A 17,447-nucleotide genomic window follows, 5' to 3' on the forward strand; every position below is an offset into this window, starting at 1 on the left:
GTGTGTTGTCAAAGATCAAAGTAGACTATATTTCTGTTGGTCTCTTTGTGGGCTCTCTATTCTGTTCCACTGATGTATTTATTCTTTCACCAATACCACACTGTCTTGATTACTGCAGCTTTATAGTAAGTCTTGAAGTTGACGAGTGTCAGTTCTCCAACTGTTCTTCTCCAATACTGAGTTAGCTATTCTGGGTCTTTTGCCTTTCTATATAAAATTTAGAATCAGTTTGTTGACATACCCATACTAACTTGCTGGGATTTTAATTGGGATTGTGTTGAATCATAGATCAAACTGGGAAGAGGTAACATCTTGACAATATGACTCTTCCCATCCACGAACACGAAATATCTCTCCATTTATTTGATTCTTCTTTGATTTATTTCTTTAGATTTTTTTTTGTTTTTCTCATATTTATCTTGTTCATATTTTGACAGATTTATACTCAGGTGTTTCATTTTGGGGGGATGCTAACATGTTCTTACATGTGTTTTTAATTTCGAATTGAAGTTGCTCATTGCTGGCATATAGGAAAGTAATTAACTTGTATATCAACCTTGTATCCTGCAACCTTGTTATAATTATTAGTTCCAGGAGTTTTGTCAATTCTTTCAAATTTTCTACATAATCATGTTATCTGCAAAAAAAGATAGTTTTATTTCTTCCTTCCTGTATACCTTTTATTTCCTTTTGTTGTCTTACTGCATTAGCTAATATTTCCAGTATGATGTTGAAAAGCAATGGCCCTTCCTTGCCTTATTTCTGATCTTAGCAGGAAACTTCTAATTTTTCACCTTTAAGTATCATGTTGGCTGAAGGTTTTTTGGAGATGTTCTTTATCAAGTAGAAGACGTTCCCCTCTATTCCTAGTTTGCTGAGAGTTTCATTATGAATGGGTGTTAGATTTTGAGAAATTATTTTTCTGCATCTATTGATTTGAACATGTGATATTTTCTTCTTAGCCTGTTAATGTGGTTGATTACATTAACTGATCACTGAATGTTGAATCGGCCTTGCATACCTGGGATAAATCCCACTTGGTCATGGTGTGTATAATTCTTTTTATACATTGTTAGATTTGACTTGCTAATATTTTGATGAGGATTTTTGCATCTATATTCATAAGACATAATGGTCTGTGATTTTCTTTTCTTACAATGTCTATGTCTGGTTTTGGTATTAGGATAATGCTGGCCTCATAGAATGAGTCAGAAAGTATTGCTTCTGTTTCTTTCTAGAGAAATGATAATTTTTCCCTTAAATGTCTGGTAGAATTATTCAGTGAACTCATCTGAACTTGGTGCTTTCTGTTTTATAAGGTTATTAATTTTTGGTTAAATTTATTAGTATAGGTCTAATTCAGATCATCTATTTATTTGTTGTGAGTTTTGGTAGATTGCATCTTTCAAGGAAGTGGTCCATTACAGCTACGCTATCAAATTTGTACAGAGTTGCTTATAATATTCCTTTATTATCCTTTTAATGTCCATAGAATCTGTAGTGATATCCCCTCTTTTATTTCTCATATTAGTAATTTGTGTTTTCTCCCTTTTTTTGTTAGCCTGGCTAGATGCTTATTGATTTAATCGAGCTTTTCAAAGAACCAGTTTTTGGTTTTGTTGATTTTCTCTATTGATTTTCTGTTTGCAATTTCATTGATATCTGCTCTAATTTTTATTCTTTTTTCTCCTGCTTACTTTGGATTTAATTTGCTTTTCTTTTTCTAGTTTCCCAGGGTGAGAGATTAGATTATGTATTTCAGGTCTTTCTTCTTTTCTAATACAGTCATGTGCCACATAACAACAGTTGGGTCAACAATGCACCGCATAGAACAATGGTCCCATAAATTATAACCGAGCTGAAAAATTCCTGTCACCTACTGAAGTTGTAGCCATCATCATGTCATAGCTCAATGCATTACTCACATGTTTGTGATAATGTTAGTGTAAACAAACCTACCTCACTGCTCATAATATTAAATGTACAGCACATACAATTATGTACAGTACATAATACTTGATAATAACAAATGACTATGTTACTGGTTTATATATTTACTATAACATACTACCCTGTTTCCCTGAAAATAAGACCTAGACGGACAATCATCTCTAATGCATCTTTTGGAGCAGAAATTAATATAAGACCCCATCTATTATATTATATTAATTATATTATATTATATTATATTATATTAATTATTTATATTATATTATATTATATTATATTATATTATATTATATTATATTATATTATATAATATACCTGGTCTTATAGTAAAATAAGACCGGGTCTCATATTAATTTTTGCTCCAAAAGACACATTAGAGCTGACTGTCTGGCTAGGTCTTATTTTCAGGGAAACATGGTATGCTTTTTATCATTAGAGTGTGCTCTTTCTACTTATTAAAAAACAAGTTTGCTGTAAAACAGAGTGCCGTGTTACGCCAGCAGCAACCTCATACATCTTGTGTTGACCTCGTCTCCTGATTGCATCATTTTCTCTTGTGTTTGATTTAATCTCGTGCTGTTTTGTACAGTGACATGCTATACTGGTTTGTAGCCGAGAAGCGATATGCTATGCTCCATAGCCTAGGTGTGCAGCAGGCTATACCACCCAGGTTTGTGTAAGTGCACTCTATGGTGTTCACACAATGACAAAATCGCCTAACACCACATTTCTCAGCACTGTCCTTACGTCGCACATGACTGTATATACATTAAATGCTATAAATTTCCGTCAAAACACTGTATTTGCTGCATTTCTCAATTCTTATGAGTGGTATTTTCATTTAGTTCAAAGCGTTTTTAAATTTCTCTTAAGATTTCTTCTTTGACCCATGGAGTATCTACAAGTCTGGTTTAATCTCCATGTACTTGGGGATTCTCTCATTATCTTCCTATTGTTCATTCTAGTTTAAAAGGATACACTGCATAATTTCTATTCTTTTCAATTTGTTAAGGTATTTTATAATTCCACTGTGGTCTAAGAGGATACATTGTATGATTTTCACTCTTCAATTTGTAAAGGTATTTTACCACCCAGAACGTGAGTGTTTCATATGAGCTTAAGAAAAAAGTGCATTCTGCTATGTCGAAGTAGCCAGCAGGTGTCAATTATACACAGCAGACTGACTGATAGATGCTGTTGAGCTCAAACAAATTCTTAATGGTTTTCTGCCTGCTGGATCTGTCCACGTCTTATTTCTTTCTTTTATGTTTTCTTTTTTTCCCCCCCTTCTTCCGCTCCCCTCTACCCTTGGTCTTTGTTCCTGTTTTTTTCTGCCTTTTATGGTTTTAATAGAACATTTTATTGATCCCATTTTCTCTCCTTTCTTAGCATATCAATTATGCTCCTTTTTTCAGTAGTTGCCATTTGCAATGTACATTTACAACTAATCCAAGTAAAGTCTGAACTGACACTATACCACCTCACAAGGTGGTACAAGTATCTTATAATAGCAAATATTCCTAATTTCTACCACCTGTCCCTTGTATGATTGCTGTCATTCATTTCACTTATACATATGCATGCACACGCGCACGCGCACACACACACACACATAACTGAATACTGTTGCTATTATTTTGAACAAATTATTCTGTTAACTCAATTAAGAATTAAGAAAAAAAAGTTTTAATTTTACCTTCACTTATTCATTCTCCAATGTGCTTCCTTTCTTTATATACATCTGAGTTCTGACCTATATCATTTTCCTTCTCTCTGAAGAACTTACTTGAAAATTTCTTGCAAGGAAGATCTACCAGCAACAAATTCTCTTAATTTTGGTTTGTCTGAGAAAGTATTTCTCCTCAACTTCTGAAGGACAACTTTGTAGAGTACAGAATCTTAGGATGGTGAGGGTTTTTCTTTCAATATTTTAAATATTTCGTTCCACTCTCTTCTTGCTAATATGGGTTTCTGAGAAGTCACATATCATTTTTATCTTTGCTCCTCTACGGGTAAGCTGTTTTCTTCTGGCTCCTTTCAAGATTTTTTCTTTATCTCTGACTTTCTGCATTATGACTATGTTATGCCTGTGTGCAGTATGTTAGGCATTTATCCTGCTTGGTGTTTTCTTAGCTTCCTAGATCTGTGGTTTGGTGTCTGATATTAATTGGGAAAATTCTGTCATTATTGTTTCAAATATTTCTTCTGTTCCTTTCTTTCTTACCCTTCTGGTATTCTAATCATGTATGTGTTACATCTTTTGTAGCTGTCCCACAGTTCTTGGATAGTTTGTTCTGTTTTTTCAGCCTTTTTTCACTTTGCTTTTCAGTTTCGAAAGTTTCTACTGACGTATCTCAAGTTCAGAAATTCTTTCTTCAGCTGTGTCTCATCAATTAATGAGTCCACTGAAGGCATTCTTCATTTCTGTTAAGAGTTTTTGTTCTCTAGCATTTAAAATTTTTTCCTTAGTATTTCTACCTCTCTGCTTACATTACCTATCTGTTCTTACATGTTGTCTACTTTTTCCATTAAAGCCCTAAGCGTATTGATCACAGATTTTAAAAATTCTTGGTCTGATAATTCCAACACTCTTGCCATGTCTTGACTCTGGTCCTGATGCTTTTCAGTCTCTTCAAACTTTTCTGCCTATTAGTATACCTTGTCATTTTTTGTTGAAGGGTGTGCACGATATACCATACAAAAGGAGTGCAGAAAAAGAGCCCTTCAGTGATGTAGTGGTAAGGTATAGGGGAAGGGTATAGTTCTGTGATTAGGCCCGACTTTTGGTGAGCCTATGTCTCTGGACTGTGAACTTCACTTGTGCTTCTCCAATTGTCTTCCTGCTTCTGCAGGGACAGGATGGCTAAGGGGGCTGAAGCTGGGTATTTCCCTTCCCCCACGTGGAAGGCTCGAGCCAGCTGGAATTGGCTATTTCCCTTCTCCCAGGACAGTTAGGATCGGATAAAACCTTAGCAGGTTAGGTTCTGGTAAAATAATTTCTCCTGGGGGTAGGCCTTGTTAAGCACAGAATTGCTCGGGGTAATTTCAAAACAGTTACTTTTACCCTCCCATTGCCAGAAGCATTAGGGGATTTTGGTCCAATATCATTCACTGTGAGAACCTGGTAGAGATCCTTGGGGTAAAACAAAAGTGTGGCGATACTCCTGGAGTTTTCTCTCTCAGGCTTGTCCAAACTAAGCCTCCAACAATTTGTCAATTATAGTTCCGGTTTTTCTAGCCCAGTACTGGTTCCTGCAGGTTTCTGCTCCAGTCAATTTTGATTCTCTGTGTAATTTTCAGCACACATTAGGCTGTATGTTATTCTGCCTTGGGTCCTCCACACAAGTATTCAACACCTTTCTAGGTTTATAAGCTGGAATCTTCAACTCCACCAGGACTCCAAAGAACCAGATCATTGGGATATTTGAGACTGAAAGAGTATCTTAAGGAGCCTTTACTAAGAAAAGTTCATACAAGACAAGTTAACAGTTGAGGAGCGATTACTGCACAAGGTTTCCCAATATAGTTAGATTTTTTTAGTAATAACAATAAGAATATTAATACTAGCAACAATAAGCATCTAACAGTCATTCAGCGCTTACCATGTCAGCTGCTGTTGCAAAAGCTTTTGCATGCATTCACTCCTCTTACTCCCTCAAAACCCTATGAGGTAAGTACTGTTTTTCTTATTTTATAGATAAAGACACTGAGTCACTGAAAGACAAAATGATGTCCTAAAGCACACTGCTATTCCACTGCTGAAGTAGCAGTCAAACCCAGATGCTATGACTTCAGAGCTCAGGTGGCTGCTCTATGGCCCTTCTGTAATAAAAAAGACTATTTAAGAATTTAATTATAAACGAGCCAAATAAGTACGGTTTGTTCATTCTTTGTAAGCAGTCCAGATTCTGTTTTTGAGATGGCTGTCTAATGCATTTTATTATTTGATCATTATTTATCTACCTTGCTCCAACACAGCAAAAAGAATCACTGACCCATAGAGACAGAAAGCACATTAGGGCTGGAGGAATGGGGAATGACTGTTTAATGGGTATGGTGGGGTTTCCTTTTGGGGTGATAGAAAGGTATTGGAACTAAATAGATGGTGGTTGCATAATACTGTAAATGTACTGACACTGAATTGTATACTTTTAAATGGTTAATTTATTATGTGAATTTTATCTCAATTTAAAAGAAGACAGAATGATCTATAATATATTGGTTAATATGCAACTACTAAAAATTGTGTTTTTTTTAAAGTAACAAGGGAGAAAGATTCTAAAATATTAGGAAAAAAGTAATTACACAACTAAATGTAACAATGTCAAATTTGAAAAACAAATTTTTTTCTTTTAATATCTGGATACATACATGAATAGTATCTATATCTATACAGCAGAATAAATGTTTTCTTTTTATTTTGTCATAAATAGAAAGTTTCTATTTCTTTTATCAAAATAAATACATTTTTGAAAGAATTTAATCACAAATAACTAATAAGTTTAGTGATGCAACTGATTTAAAAGCCCCCACAAATAAGAGAACAAACAGAAAACAAATATGGTTGAACTAAATTCAAGTATATCAATAATCCTATTAAATGTGAATAGTCTAAACACACCCATTAGAAGTCAGAAATTGTCCAAATGGAAAAAAAAATGGCCCAACTATATGCTGTCTATAAGAAACTCCAAATATAATGACAAAGGCAGGTTGAAAGTAAAAGGCCAAAGATATATCATGCAAACACTAGTCAAAGAAAGCTAGAGTGGCTATATTAATTATCAAAGTTGACTTCAGAGTGAAGAAAATTGCTAGGGAAAACGTAGGACATTACACACTAATAAATGGGTCATTCACCTAGGGGACAGAATCCTAAATGTGCATGCAACTAACAACAGAGCTTGAAAATACATGAACCCAAAACCGACAGAACTAAAAGGAGAAATAGACAAATCCAAAACTGAAATTGGAGCCTTCAACACTGCTTTCTTGGTAATAGAACTAGAAGACCACCCCCAAAGAACATTCTAGAAAGATACAGAGGAACTGAACAGCATCAACCAACTGAATTTAAATGACATTTAAAGAACACTCCACCCAACATTAGCAAAATACATATTCTTTTGAGGTGCACATGAAATATTCACCAAGACAGACAACATCTCCTGGGTCATAAACACCTCTACAAATTTAAAAGACTCGAAATCATACAAAGTAATTTAATTCTCTGACCATAATGGAGTTAAACTAGAAATGATTTAACAAGATAAGAGAAAAATCACCATCACTTGGAAATTTAACAACACACTTCCATATAATCCGTAGGTCAAACAGGAAGTCTCAAGGGAAATTATAAAAGATTTTGAACTTAATGAAAATAAAAACACAGTATTTCAAAATTTGTGGGATGCAGCTAAAAGCAGTGTTCAGAGAGAAATTTAAAGTTGCTATTGACTAAACTGTTTGTGTCCCCACCCCCACGCCAAGTTCTTATGCTGAAATCTAATCCCCAATGTATTTGAATTTGGAGGTGAGGGACTTTGGGACTCGATTAAGTCTGAGGGTGGAGACCTCATGAATGGCATTAGTGCCCTTATAAAGGAGATTCCAGAGAGCTCCCGCTCCTTCCACCACGTGAGGCACAAAGGGAGGCACAAAGGGAGAAGTCGGAAGTCTATGAAGTAGGAAGGGGCCCCCATCAGACACCAATCTGCCAGCATCTTGATCTTCCCAGCCTCCAGAACTGTGAGAAACACATTTCTGTTGTTTACAAGCCACCCCATCTATAGTAGTTTGTTAATAGCAGCCCTAACAGACTAAGAAAATAGTATTAAACACCTGCACTATAAAAAAAGAAAGGTCTCAAGTCAATGACCTCAGCGTCCACCTTAAGAAACCAGAAAAAGAGTAACATAAACCTCAATCAAGCAGAAGGAAGGGTAGAATAAAAGAGCAAAAATTCATGTAACTGAAAACAGAAAGAGAAAAAGCAGTGAAACCAAAAGCTGATTCTTTGAAAAGACCAATAAAATTAAGAAATCTATCAAGATTATTAAAGAAAAAAAGAGAGGAGACACAAAATATCCATAATGAAGGGATTATCACCACAGACACAGAACACATTAAAATGATAAAGGATGCTACCAACAACTCTCTGCACATAAACTCAACTATTTAGTGAAAAGGGCCAATTCCTTGAAATTACCCAAAGTCACCCAAGATGAAATAGATAATCCTGAACCGATCTACAGTGTTTCCCCGAAAATAAGACCTAGCCGGACAATCAGATCTAATGCGTCTTTTGGAGCAAAAATTAATATAAGACCCGGTATTGTATTATATATTACATTATATTAAAGACCTGGTCTTACATTATACTAAAATAAGACCGGGTCTTATATTAATTTTTGCTCCAAAAAATGCATTACAGCTCACTGTCCGGCTAGGTCTTATTTTCAGGGAAACGGGATATCTATGAAAATAAATTGAATTAGTAACTTAAAAACCTTCCAAACAAGAACCCTTCAGGCCCAAACGGTTTCACTGGCAAATTCTTTAGAAGACCACCACCAATACTATACAATTTGCTATAGAAAAAAAAAAAAAAGGTACAAGATGCTCGAGTTTGTCGCCCAACAGGGCAGCCACTAGCCACCTGTCCCCACTGAGCACTTGAAATGCAGCGAGAGCCACATGATAATATTTTGCAGTGATAATATTTTGGCTCTACTGAGCTAAATAAAATATATTATTAAACATTTTTTGTAAAGTCCTCAAATAAGACTTAGGTCAGAAATAGAAGCTGCTTTCTTAAACACTTCTGATTTCTAAATATAAAAGATAAACCGTCCAAGTTTCAATGGAAGTTAGAAAATACTCTAAGAAAAATGACTCTGAAGTGGCTTCTAAGCCAAAGCCTAACCCACTCTAGATTTTCAACTGCTTTCAAGACCATCTCAAAACAAAGCACAAGCAAAACTCTTAAAAATCCTCTGCGGAAGCTGGACGGACACCCATCACCACAAAGCAACGTGCAGAGGTGGGACAGGCTCACAGCGCTGCTTCCTGCAGCCAAAGGTCCAACACTGACACTCTCTTTGTAAAGAAAGGAAAGCGTAAGCTTTTTAAAGATAAAGGGAGAAAAATAAAGAAAGCTTTTTAAAAAGGGTATTTTTTCACAATAAAGATTATAGAATGAACTAATTTCTAAGTGATAAAAATCTCTGCCATTCCAAGGAAAAACCCATTAGAGTATGACGTGACTAGTGTCAAAGCATCATTACAGGAACAGAATGCAATTTGCTTTTCAGTAAGAAGATATCCTCTTCAATGATTTTCACTTTTAACTACAAGACTAATGGGAGGTTTCTAAAAATAAAGCAACTGCCACATTCTGAGCAGTCATTAAGGAATACAAACTGCATCAGAAAAACTCAGTTATCAGATAAAGCTTAAAAGCCCTATTCATTGATTATTTTAGACACTAATCATTGTGTTAAAAAAATCACGCATTTTTCAGTAGTTTTACAGCACACACTGATAAATTAGGTATTCACTGTGATTTGAGAGGAAAGCAATTATGCTTGCTTCCTTATTATAAGAGATATACTCTGGCCTGATTCAGTGACAAATGTACACAATGGCATTTACTAAAAATTCCCATCACACGACAACTCAGTAAAACCTTAAGAATTTCTCATCTGAAGCAATTTCAACATATACGTAAACATCATATGTAAGTATTTAATCTTTAAAATGGTCAGTAGTTTTACAACACTTTATTTTCCCTTTAACAATAAGCATATTAATATTTTAATAAAGAATTGTGTTTTGTTTAAAAAATGTTTAAGGAACTGTCAATCCCCAAATTCAGAATCCTTGGAACCTAACATTCCAGATCAAAGAAGTTTCTGTTAACAGAAGAGCTGTGGTTACCATAAGAAAAACAGATGCTGCTTTCAAACTACTGCCCTTCTACCAAATCCTTATGTGTATCTGGTCTACTGAAAAATAATACAACTATTTATAAAACAAACAGTGTTAGCACTAACAGTACACATTAAAACTACTTGCAGTTGAATTTCAAATAGTTAAAACATTTGCTGCTTCATACCTGGACATGCAAATAGTTTATTTACTACGCTTTATAGATGTGTCACTGTTTCATCTTTTTTCTTGACTGTCTATGATGCACAGAGGTTCAGAGCCCACATATCTGCATTCTGGAGGTTAATCTCAGCAGTACAACCAGCGCACATTGCCCGGACTCGGACCAGACCACCAAACAAACAATCACCACCCCCTGGTGGCAGTACAGCCAACGACAGGCTTCCTTCTCTGAAGCGGAACTAGCCCATCGCCTTAGAAACAATACAGGCCTTGTAACATAAAGATACTTAGGATTTCAGATCTCATTTACGTTTGAAGTGTTTCTTCTAAAAATATCCCCCATGTAAGTCACAATCAGCTTAGGCGAGCACTTCTTTTATCAAAAAAGAAGTCTGTTGTTTTCAAGGAGCACTCATAGGTATTTCTGATAATGAAGAATTCTAGAGATCAGAATTGAAACAGAGAGCATCTCATGGAGTATCTTCTGGAAGTAAATGAAGCAGCCTTTTTCAGTCCAACAGAAAAGAGAGACGTTCTAAAGGTGGCATCAATAGGTAAAAGGGCAAGAGAACTGGCAAAAATGCCAAGCAGAACAGCATCTCACTGGAAGACACCTGTGTGGAGCCTGGAGGAAGCCTTTATGAAACCAGTTTCTTTTATAACATGGTCAGTGAAATTCCTGGAGAAGAATGAGATGGAACAGCCCTGCACTGCTGCACAGGGATGACACTGTAAACTGGAGAAGCAGCGGTCACACCCCTCCTATAGAATTCTGGAAGAGGGCACTATACTAGGAAGAGGGGAGTCATGTCACTGTTGGTACCAAGGCTAAAATGGGGACAGCCACTCATGCTCTTACTCCTTCCCAAGAGCCCACGTCCTCCAGGAACTGTGTATCTCCTCGCAGGCACGAACCCCGTGGGGGAGCACTGATACTTACCCAACTGCCTGAGCCGCCGCCCTCATTCCCCCTCACTCTGGAAACGGAGAGAGGACTCCCTCCCTAAATTCTCACAAGTATCAACACCCTGGAGCCCAAGTTTCCTTGTGAACCCCATAGAGCAGAGGGCCAAATTAATGACAAAGATCATAAAACTACTTTTGTTGACTTGTAACTATAAATTACAATTTATAACTATCACTGAGCCTTAGACAAATCAGGTCTTCAGTTTCCTCATCCATAAAATGTACCTAATATTTCCTTCATATGGTAATTTATATGCAAAAAGCCCAACACAATGCCTGACATACAGTAGGTACTAGATAACAGATTGCTTTCATCTAAGAAGCAAAAGTTCATAAAAAGATAAAATAAAATGTTTGCACTTGAAACAGTATCTGTTAAGAATCAGACACTTAGTGCTACTCAGCCAAGGGAGGGAGACACGAGTGCGGTGGGGGAAGAACACGGGAAGGCACAGGTACCTAGTGAGAGAGGGTCAGGGGTCCTATACACAAGCCCACATCATGAAGAAACTATCCACACAACATGCCAACAGCATCCCTGGGGAGAGACTGCGAGCACAACCACCCTGAAATGGGGAAAGAGAACCCACTTTGTAAATTATTAAATATAGCAAAAATTCCTTAGAAACGTAAGAAATATAAGTGTTACTATAAAAATAAGAATGGGTTCTTTCTAGAGAAGACCATCTAAAGACTATAGAAGAGACCACGCCACCAAAAACAAAACAAAACAAAACAAAACAGCAAAAAACAAGCTTTGTTGTTAGGACAGAGCGATGAGGCACAGAAATCATGCCCAAGCAGCCTGATGCCACCTTCCAAATTCTTCCCACCGCCCTCCATACACTGAACTAAGGAGCGAAGAGTGAGCAAGAGAAACCAAGCAGAGCTGATCGTGGTTAACATGGCCGTTTACTTTTCTCGCACGTTCGTAGGTGCGGTTTTATGAATATTACACGCACCATCTGCCAGTCACTGAACATGTCACTGTCAGGATGTGCTGCACAATCAGCAGTGATCTGGACTCAATGAAACACGGTGGGTTTGGAAAATGCAATTAAATTCTCTAACAGAGCAGACGAAGGGTTTGCAAACTATACCCCACAGGGCCCTGGAGGGCATCTTCAAAGCAGCAGGGAAACTCACGACAAGAAGGCTTGCAATTCAACAAATCAGTCTCATTTTTATTTTCCCCCTTTTTTGGAGGGAGTATGCATATACGCTTTTATCACGGAAAGGGCTCAAGAAAAAAGCTTGAAATCATGGAATCAGATAAATTATTAAAATCCCTTAAAGGTTTTAGATTTCACAAAGTCCTAGAAACTCACAGACTGCATGACCAAGAAAGGCTTTAAATACTTCACTGTCTCCACGCTAGTATATTTACACTCTACCTACTTCTAGAATTTGAGAGGGATGTTACAAGTATAAATTCCATGTCCTGCATACTGATAATTATTTTTAACTTAACACTAAAAATACACACACACAAAACAATACTTGAGCTCTCAAACACTAGACAACACTAGACAACACTAAGAAGCTGTTAACAAAAAAAAGAAAAAAAAGAAGCTGTTATCTTTGCATCAAAGGAATGTTTTAAAAAGTCATGTATGTTTTCTTCCTCTTCCCTTGAAAATGCCGACATTCATTTAAAAAATCTACGGAGTAGCCACTCTCCACTTTGCACTGGGCTCAGCTTTTTGAAGCATTACGAAGATAAATGACACAGGTATTGCACCTTAAGTTTTAAAGGTGGGATGAGACGTTCGTCAAACTAACTGGGTAGTAAGAGGGAAAGCGCCTAAGAGAGGCAAAGAGATAATGCAATGGCAGCTCAGCACTGGGAGAAACTCCTTTCAACCATGCGGGTAAGAAGCTGCTTAGGAGAGGTGGCCTGTAAACAGAGTCCAGAAAGGAAGACACAAATCATCTCCCTGCATTCTGATACCTGAGTACACGTTCGTTTGTTTCTCAGCTGACAGTCAGGCAGGAGAAAAGGACGAGTAAACAAACACGTGAAGTCCAGTGTGTTAAGTGTAACGACAAGCATGCGCGTAATTTAACGAAAAAGGGAGGGCTGGGTTCCCTTGGGGTGGGTGGGAAGAGGAAAGGGTGACCTCGCGGTGGAGGACGAGCAGGATGTACTGTGAAGAAGGGAAAAGGTATTTCAGGTACCGGGAACGAGTGAACAAGGGCGCGGCGATATGGAAGCAAGTGGCATCTGGGGGGACGGCTACAGGGGAGAACGGAGATGCCTGAAGGGAGTGAACAGGGCGCCAGGCCAGGCGTGAGGGGCTTGGCCCCGTGCCGAGGAGTTTGGTTTCATTACAGGAGGCACAAGGGTTTTAGGCAAAGAATGGAGTCACCATGAGACTCGTTTTCGAACATGGAAAATTTCTGAGGCCATAAAAATATTTAAAGTTTCTACTGTCTACAAAAACATATGAGAACATTAATTCCAGGGACCCTTCAAATAACTGCAAAGGTCCCACTGGCCATGAGCCAGGGTAAGAGCCCCCTGAAGGCAAGAATCATTTGCCAGGACGTGGGGTCCAGTGAAACCAAGAGGGGCTGACCTGTGCTTAAAGGCAGTAAGAACAGAACGGGAGGACTTCCGGAGACCAGCTTCCGGGTACGAATGAGGAGACGGCACGCTTCGCCGGGGTGCTGTGACAATTCAGTACGCAGGTGTGCTAGCTAAGCAGTTAAAACACAGGTGGGTGCTCGGGAGAGTTTGCAGCCACAGACATGACTCTGACCCTCGCCGTGATGCTGTACTGGTGACAGCGGAAGCCATGTGGGTGGATGAGGTCACAGAGCATGCACAGAGCCCAGCTCAGAATCTAGTAATCCCAAGACAGAGATGAGATGGACAGAGAGAGGAAGCACCTCCGGAGGAGGAGGAGAAACAAGAGAGCTGTATGAGTTTAGGAAGGTACACATTTCAAAAAACATTTGCAGATGTGCCAAGTGAGAGAGCGTCAGTAAGCAGGAAGACCGCTGGATCTGGAAACTGGGCAGTCACTGAAAAACATTTCACTGCAGCGGGTAAAAGACACTGGGTTGAAGACCAAATGGAAAACAGGAAGAAGAGACGGGGAGTCTAGATCACTTTGTCCAGGAAGTTTGGCAATAAAGAGAAGGTGTGAGAGGCATTAGCAGCGTGACAAGTCCACGGGTAGAGAGATGTGTGCACATTTTGTGCATTGTTTTTTCATATGACTTGTGTCTAGGGAACTCCGTGAACAAAGAGCCTTCAGTATTTTTACAGCACCTACTAGACTGTGTAATCAAAACAGCAACATTACTAGCGCATTGCTGGGAATGCAAGCTCTATCTCACACACATCACTAACCTGTAACTAAAAGCCTAGTGCAAAAGGGAGAGCCCCAGACTGAACCAACGAGACCGCCATTACCTCAGGTCGTTCCCCTGCGTGGAGCGACTGGAGGAGGCCACGCCCTGTGTGTGACTGACCGGTTGAGGCGCGCACAGGCGCAAGCGTCGTGAGAAGTCACCTCAGTCCCTTGCCTGGGGCTGCACGAGGACACACTCACCTCCGTAGTAGAGTCCCGTCGCTGTGCACATCCGCCATTGTCCCTGGTACATGCCTGCTCTGCTGGGGCTGCACATCTGGACGCTGACATCTGCAGTCTCTTGGGGCTCTAGCGATCTCACCATCACCATGTTCACATGTCCAAATTGGTCTCCCCCGACATATTTAAGACAAACCCCTGGAGGCCAGGCCTCTGCCCCTGAGTTCAAGCAAAAGAAAAAAGTGTTAGGCAATCAGAGGTCCCACGCTGGGTGCAGCTCAGTACAAAGGCACAGCAGAGGCCTGTTTCTTGGTCTCTCTCACCTGTCATGCTACCCACATACCCCTCAGCTATGTAACATCACAGAATGATCAGAGGGAATTATCAGAGGACACAACCTCTGACCAAGTCTAAGACAAGGCACACATGGCAAAAGCAGGGCAGCTCCTCAGAAAGAGGGGTTTCAGGGGGCCCAGGGGCAGCCGCACATCACATTCAGTCTGGAGAACCTCAGGAGGATGCCAGAGAAGGGCCATGAAAATCAGCACAGGCCACACCTTTGGAGGGCTGCTCTCTCTGCTAAAAGGTAACGCGCCCGTTTCCATGTTAACTTGTTAGGCTAACATTCGCAGTAAAAATATGTCTGACTGTCCCCGATTTTCCACCTAGGCAAGAGGATGAAATACATAAGGAGTAATGTCTATGACACTGTTTTCATTTTAAAACTGCCTTTCCCCTGATATATGACTTTTCTTCTGGACTCCTTAACCATGAAGACCGAGGCTCAAGAGACCCGCAAATACAAGACGGAGGAGTCACGTGGAAGTTTCATTTTCAGGTTCAAGCAGTAGTAGGGAAAATATGAACAGTGTGGTGAGCTCCCCCATCTCAGAGGTGATGACACTGGCCGCAAGTGCTTGTAGAAAGGACAGGAACATCAATCCAAAGCAGTGGCCTTGACAGGAGTGTCTTTCCTCCTTTGGAAGTGGCAATGATCTAATCTGGTACCCGCTCCTGTGTACCTATTTTCATGTAAACGAATGCAAAATGAGAACTCTCTACACTGACTTGCTCTGGTGGGGCACAGGCAGCCACACAGTAACCACATGTGATCTTCCCTGCGAAGTCTCTCTAATAATACACCCTGTACTATAGACAGAAACCTCTCTGTGTCTTTGTGGGGGACATACACATTCATTATAAAAAAAAAAATCACCAGACATGGCAGGACTCTCAGGACACAGCATGCTTCAAGTTTACCTCCTAACAGTACTCCACGATGCCTCAGGACCTTGTTCTAGAAGTGCCAGGCTGGTTCTGATACACATGATGGCTTACTATTGAAAAGAGAACCAGAGAGAAAAACCACCAGCGCGCGACTGCTGAGAGAGATCTCAGCCCCGTAACGAACAGCACCCTCTGTGGCTCTTGGATTTTAAGGGGTAGCAAAGGAAGCAGTGGCCACTGTGTTTTGTCATACTCTCTTTTAAAAAAGTCAAAAAATAAAACCTGCCAGCAAAGTGTCCTCCTAAGTTAACACTACAGAGAGCAACCGCTGCTGGTGGAAAAATTGTGGATGACACACTGGCAATACATGCAAATTGTTTCTCATTTCTGAGGCCTATGGCCTAGCAAAAGCATATCTTATGTCAAGAGTAGTAGCATCTGACATGAAGCATCTCGGAAAACGTCAAGTCTCTTTAAAGGCCAAAATCCAAGAGGAAAATTAAACTACTGTTATAGGGCTGAATTCACAATTATTCTACAAAACATACACACACATCTGTAACAAGACAATGTCTGTTTATATAAAAAGTCAAGAACATGGCTGGTTTTGAACCTCTAACTAAGGAACACCAAGATTGTGTGGGTGTGTGAAACACTTGCTGTGCTGAGCAAATCACCATAAGCAGCTGAGATGGTCGGATCCTCCAGGCAGGCACAGAGGGAGCCTCCATGGCTATGTTGTAAGGAGACCCAGTTAGCTGGCAACACGTTAAGTGATTGCTGTTAAATGATGCAGTCCTGAGCCTTTTCGTACGCTAGATACCCTATTAACGTGGTACTTAGAGCACCTCTCGAAATAAAACATTGGAAGAGCTAGCCACCATCAACCCCAAAGTATTAATTTGCTATGACATAAAGAACCATCATTTGCCTTCTGAGAGTTTCAATAATTCACTGACATACAGTTCTTATAGCCCCAACTGTTAGGTCACGTAACTCTGAAAGAGTCAAAGATACTGATTCTTTATACCGAGGGAAAAGAAATACAGGTGAGCTAGCTGTTTGGATCACCTGGCAAAGTATACCTGAAATCAGGATCTGACAAGTATAATAAAACAGGCTTCAAATAAAGTCTCAGGTACAAACTGGCTTAATGGGAGATAAATATATCTAGAAGAAAAGAAAGATTAATCTGTGTTTTATGATATTCCAAGTTAAATGTTACAAGCATGTGTGTGATTAAGGCGTCTCCAGTTATGGAATATAATTTTATTTAAAAAATAAAAAGTAAAAACAAAAATCCCCATCATATGGCAATTTTGAGATGGCAGAGAGTATGGCAAAAGTAAAATAAAATTCCATCAGTTCCAGAAAATCCACCTATAGTCCAGGTATGTAATTATAAAAACAGTTTGGCGACAGTAAGGAACACCATAGAGCAATGCAGAAGAAAAACTTCAGCGAAGAGGTTTTTAACCCTTATTGTTTTAATTCCTGTAAGTTTGGAGACTGCATTTCAAATTAAGCTATACAAAAACAGGGACCTTCATTGATTTCTGTCACCATTTTCTCCCTGTAGCTGATAAAGTGACTAGAACATAATACAATGTTGAGTAAATGAAGCAGAAGTATCTTCTCTATAATTACACTGAA

The 17,447-nt window shown here is 39.0% G+C and overlaps 1 protein-coding gene across 3 annotated transcripts in view; it reads right to left on the minus strand.

Moving 5' to 3' along the window:
• The window catches only part of ILRUN (inflammation and lipid regulator with UBA-like and NBR1-like domains), an 82,711-nt gene that overhangs the window by 28,885 nt on the left and 36,379 nt on the right, over window positions 1–17,447 (minus strand). For 2 of the 3 annotated variants that reach the window (XM_074332828.1, XM_074332830.1), the window contains exon 3: window positions 14,589–14,786. The exons of the other annotated variant lie outside the window; for it this stretch is intronic. In XM_074332828.1, coding sequence (XP_074188929.1) covers window positions 14,589–14,786 — 198 coding nt within the window. The remainder of the gene's footprint in view (window positions 1–14,588; window positions 14,787–17,447) is intronic. 3 annotated transcript variants of the gene reach the window in all.

This window comes from Rhinolophus sinicus, linkage group LG05 (assembly GCF_036562045.2).
Source record: "Rhinolophus sinicus isolate RSC01 linkage group LG05, ASM3656204v1, whole genome shotgun sequence".
NCBI lineage: Eukaryota > Metazoa > Chordata > Mammalia > Chiroptera > Rhinolophidae > Rhinolophus > Rhinolophus sinicus.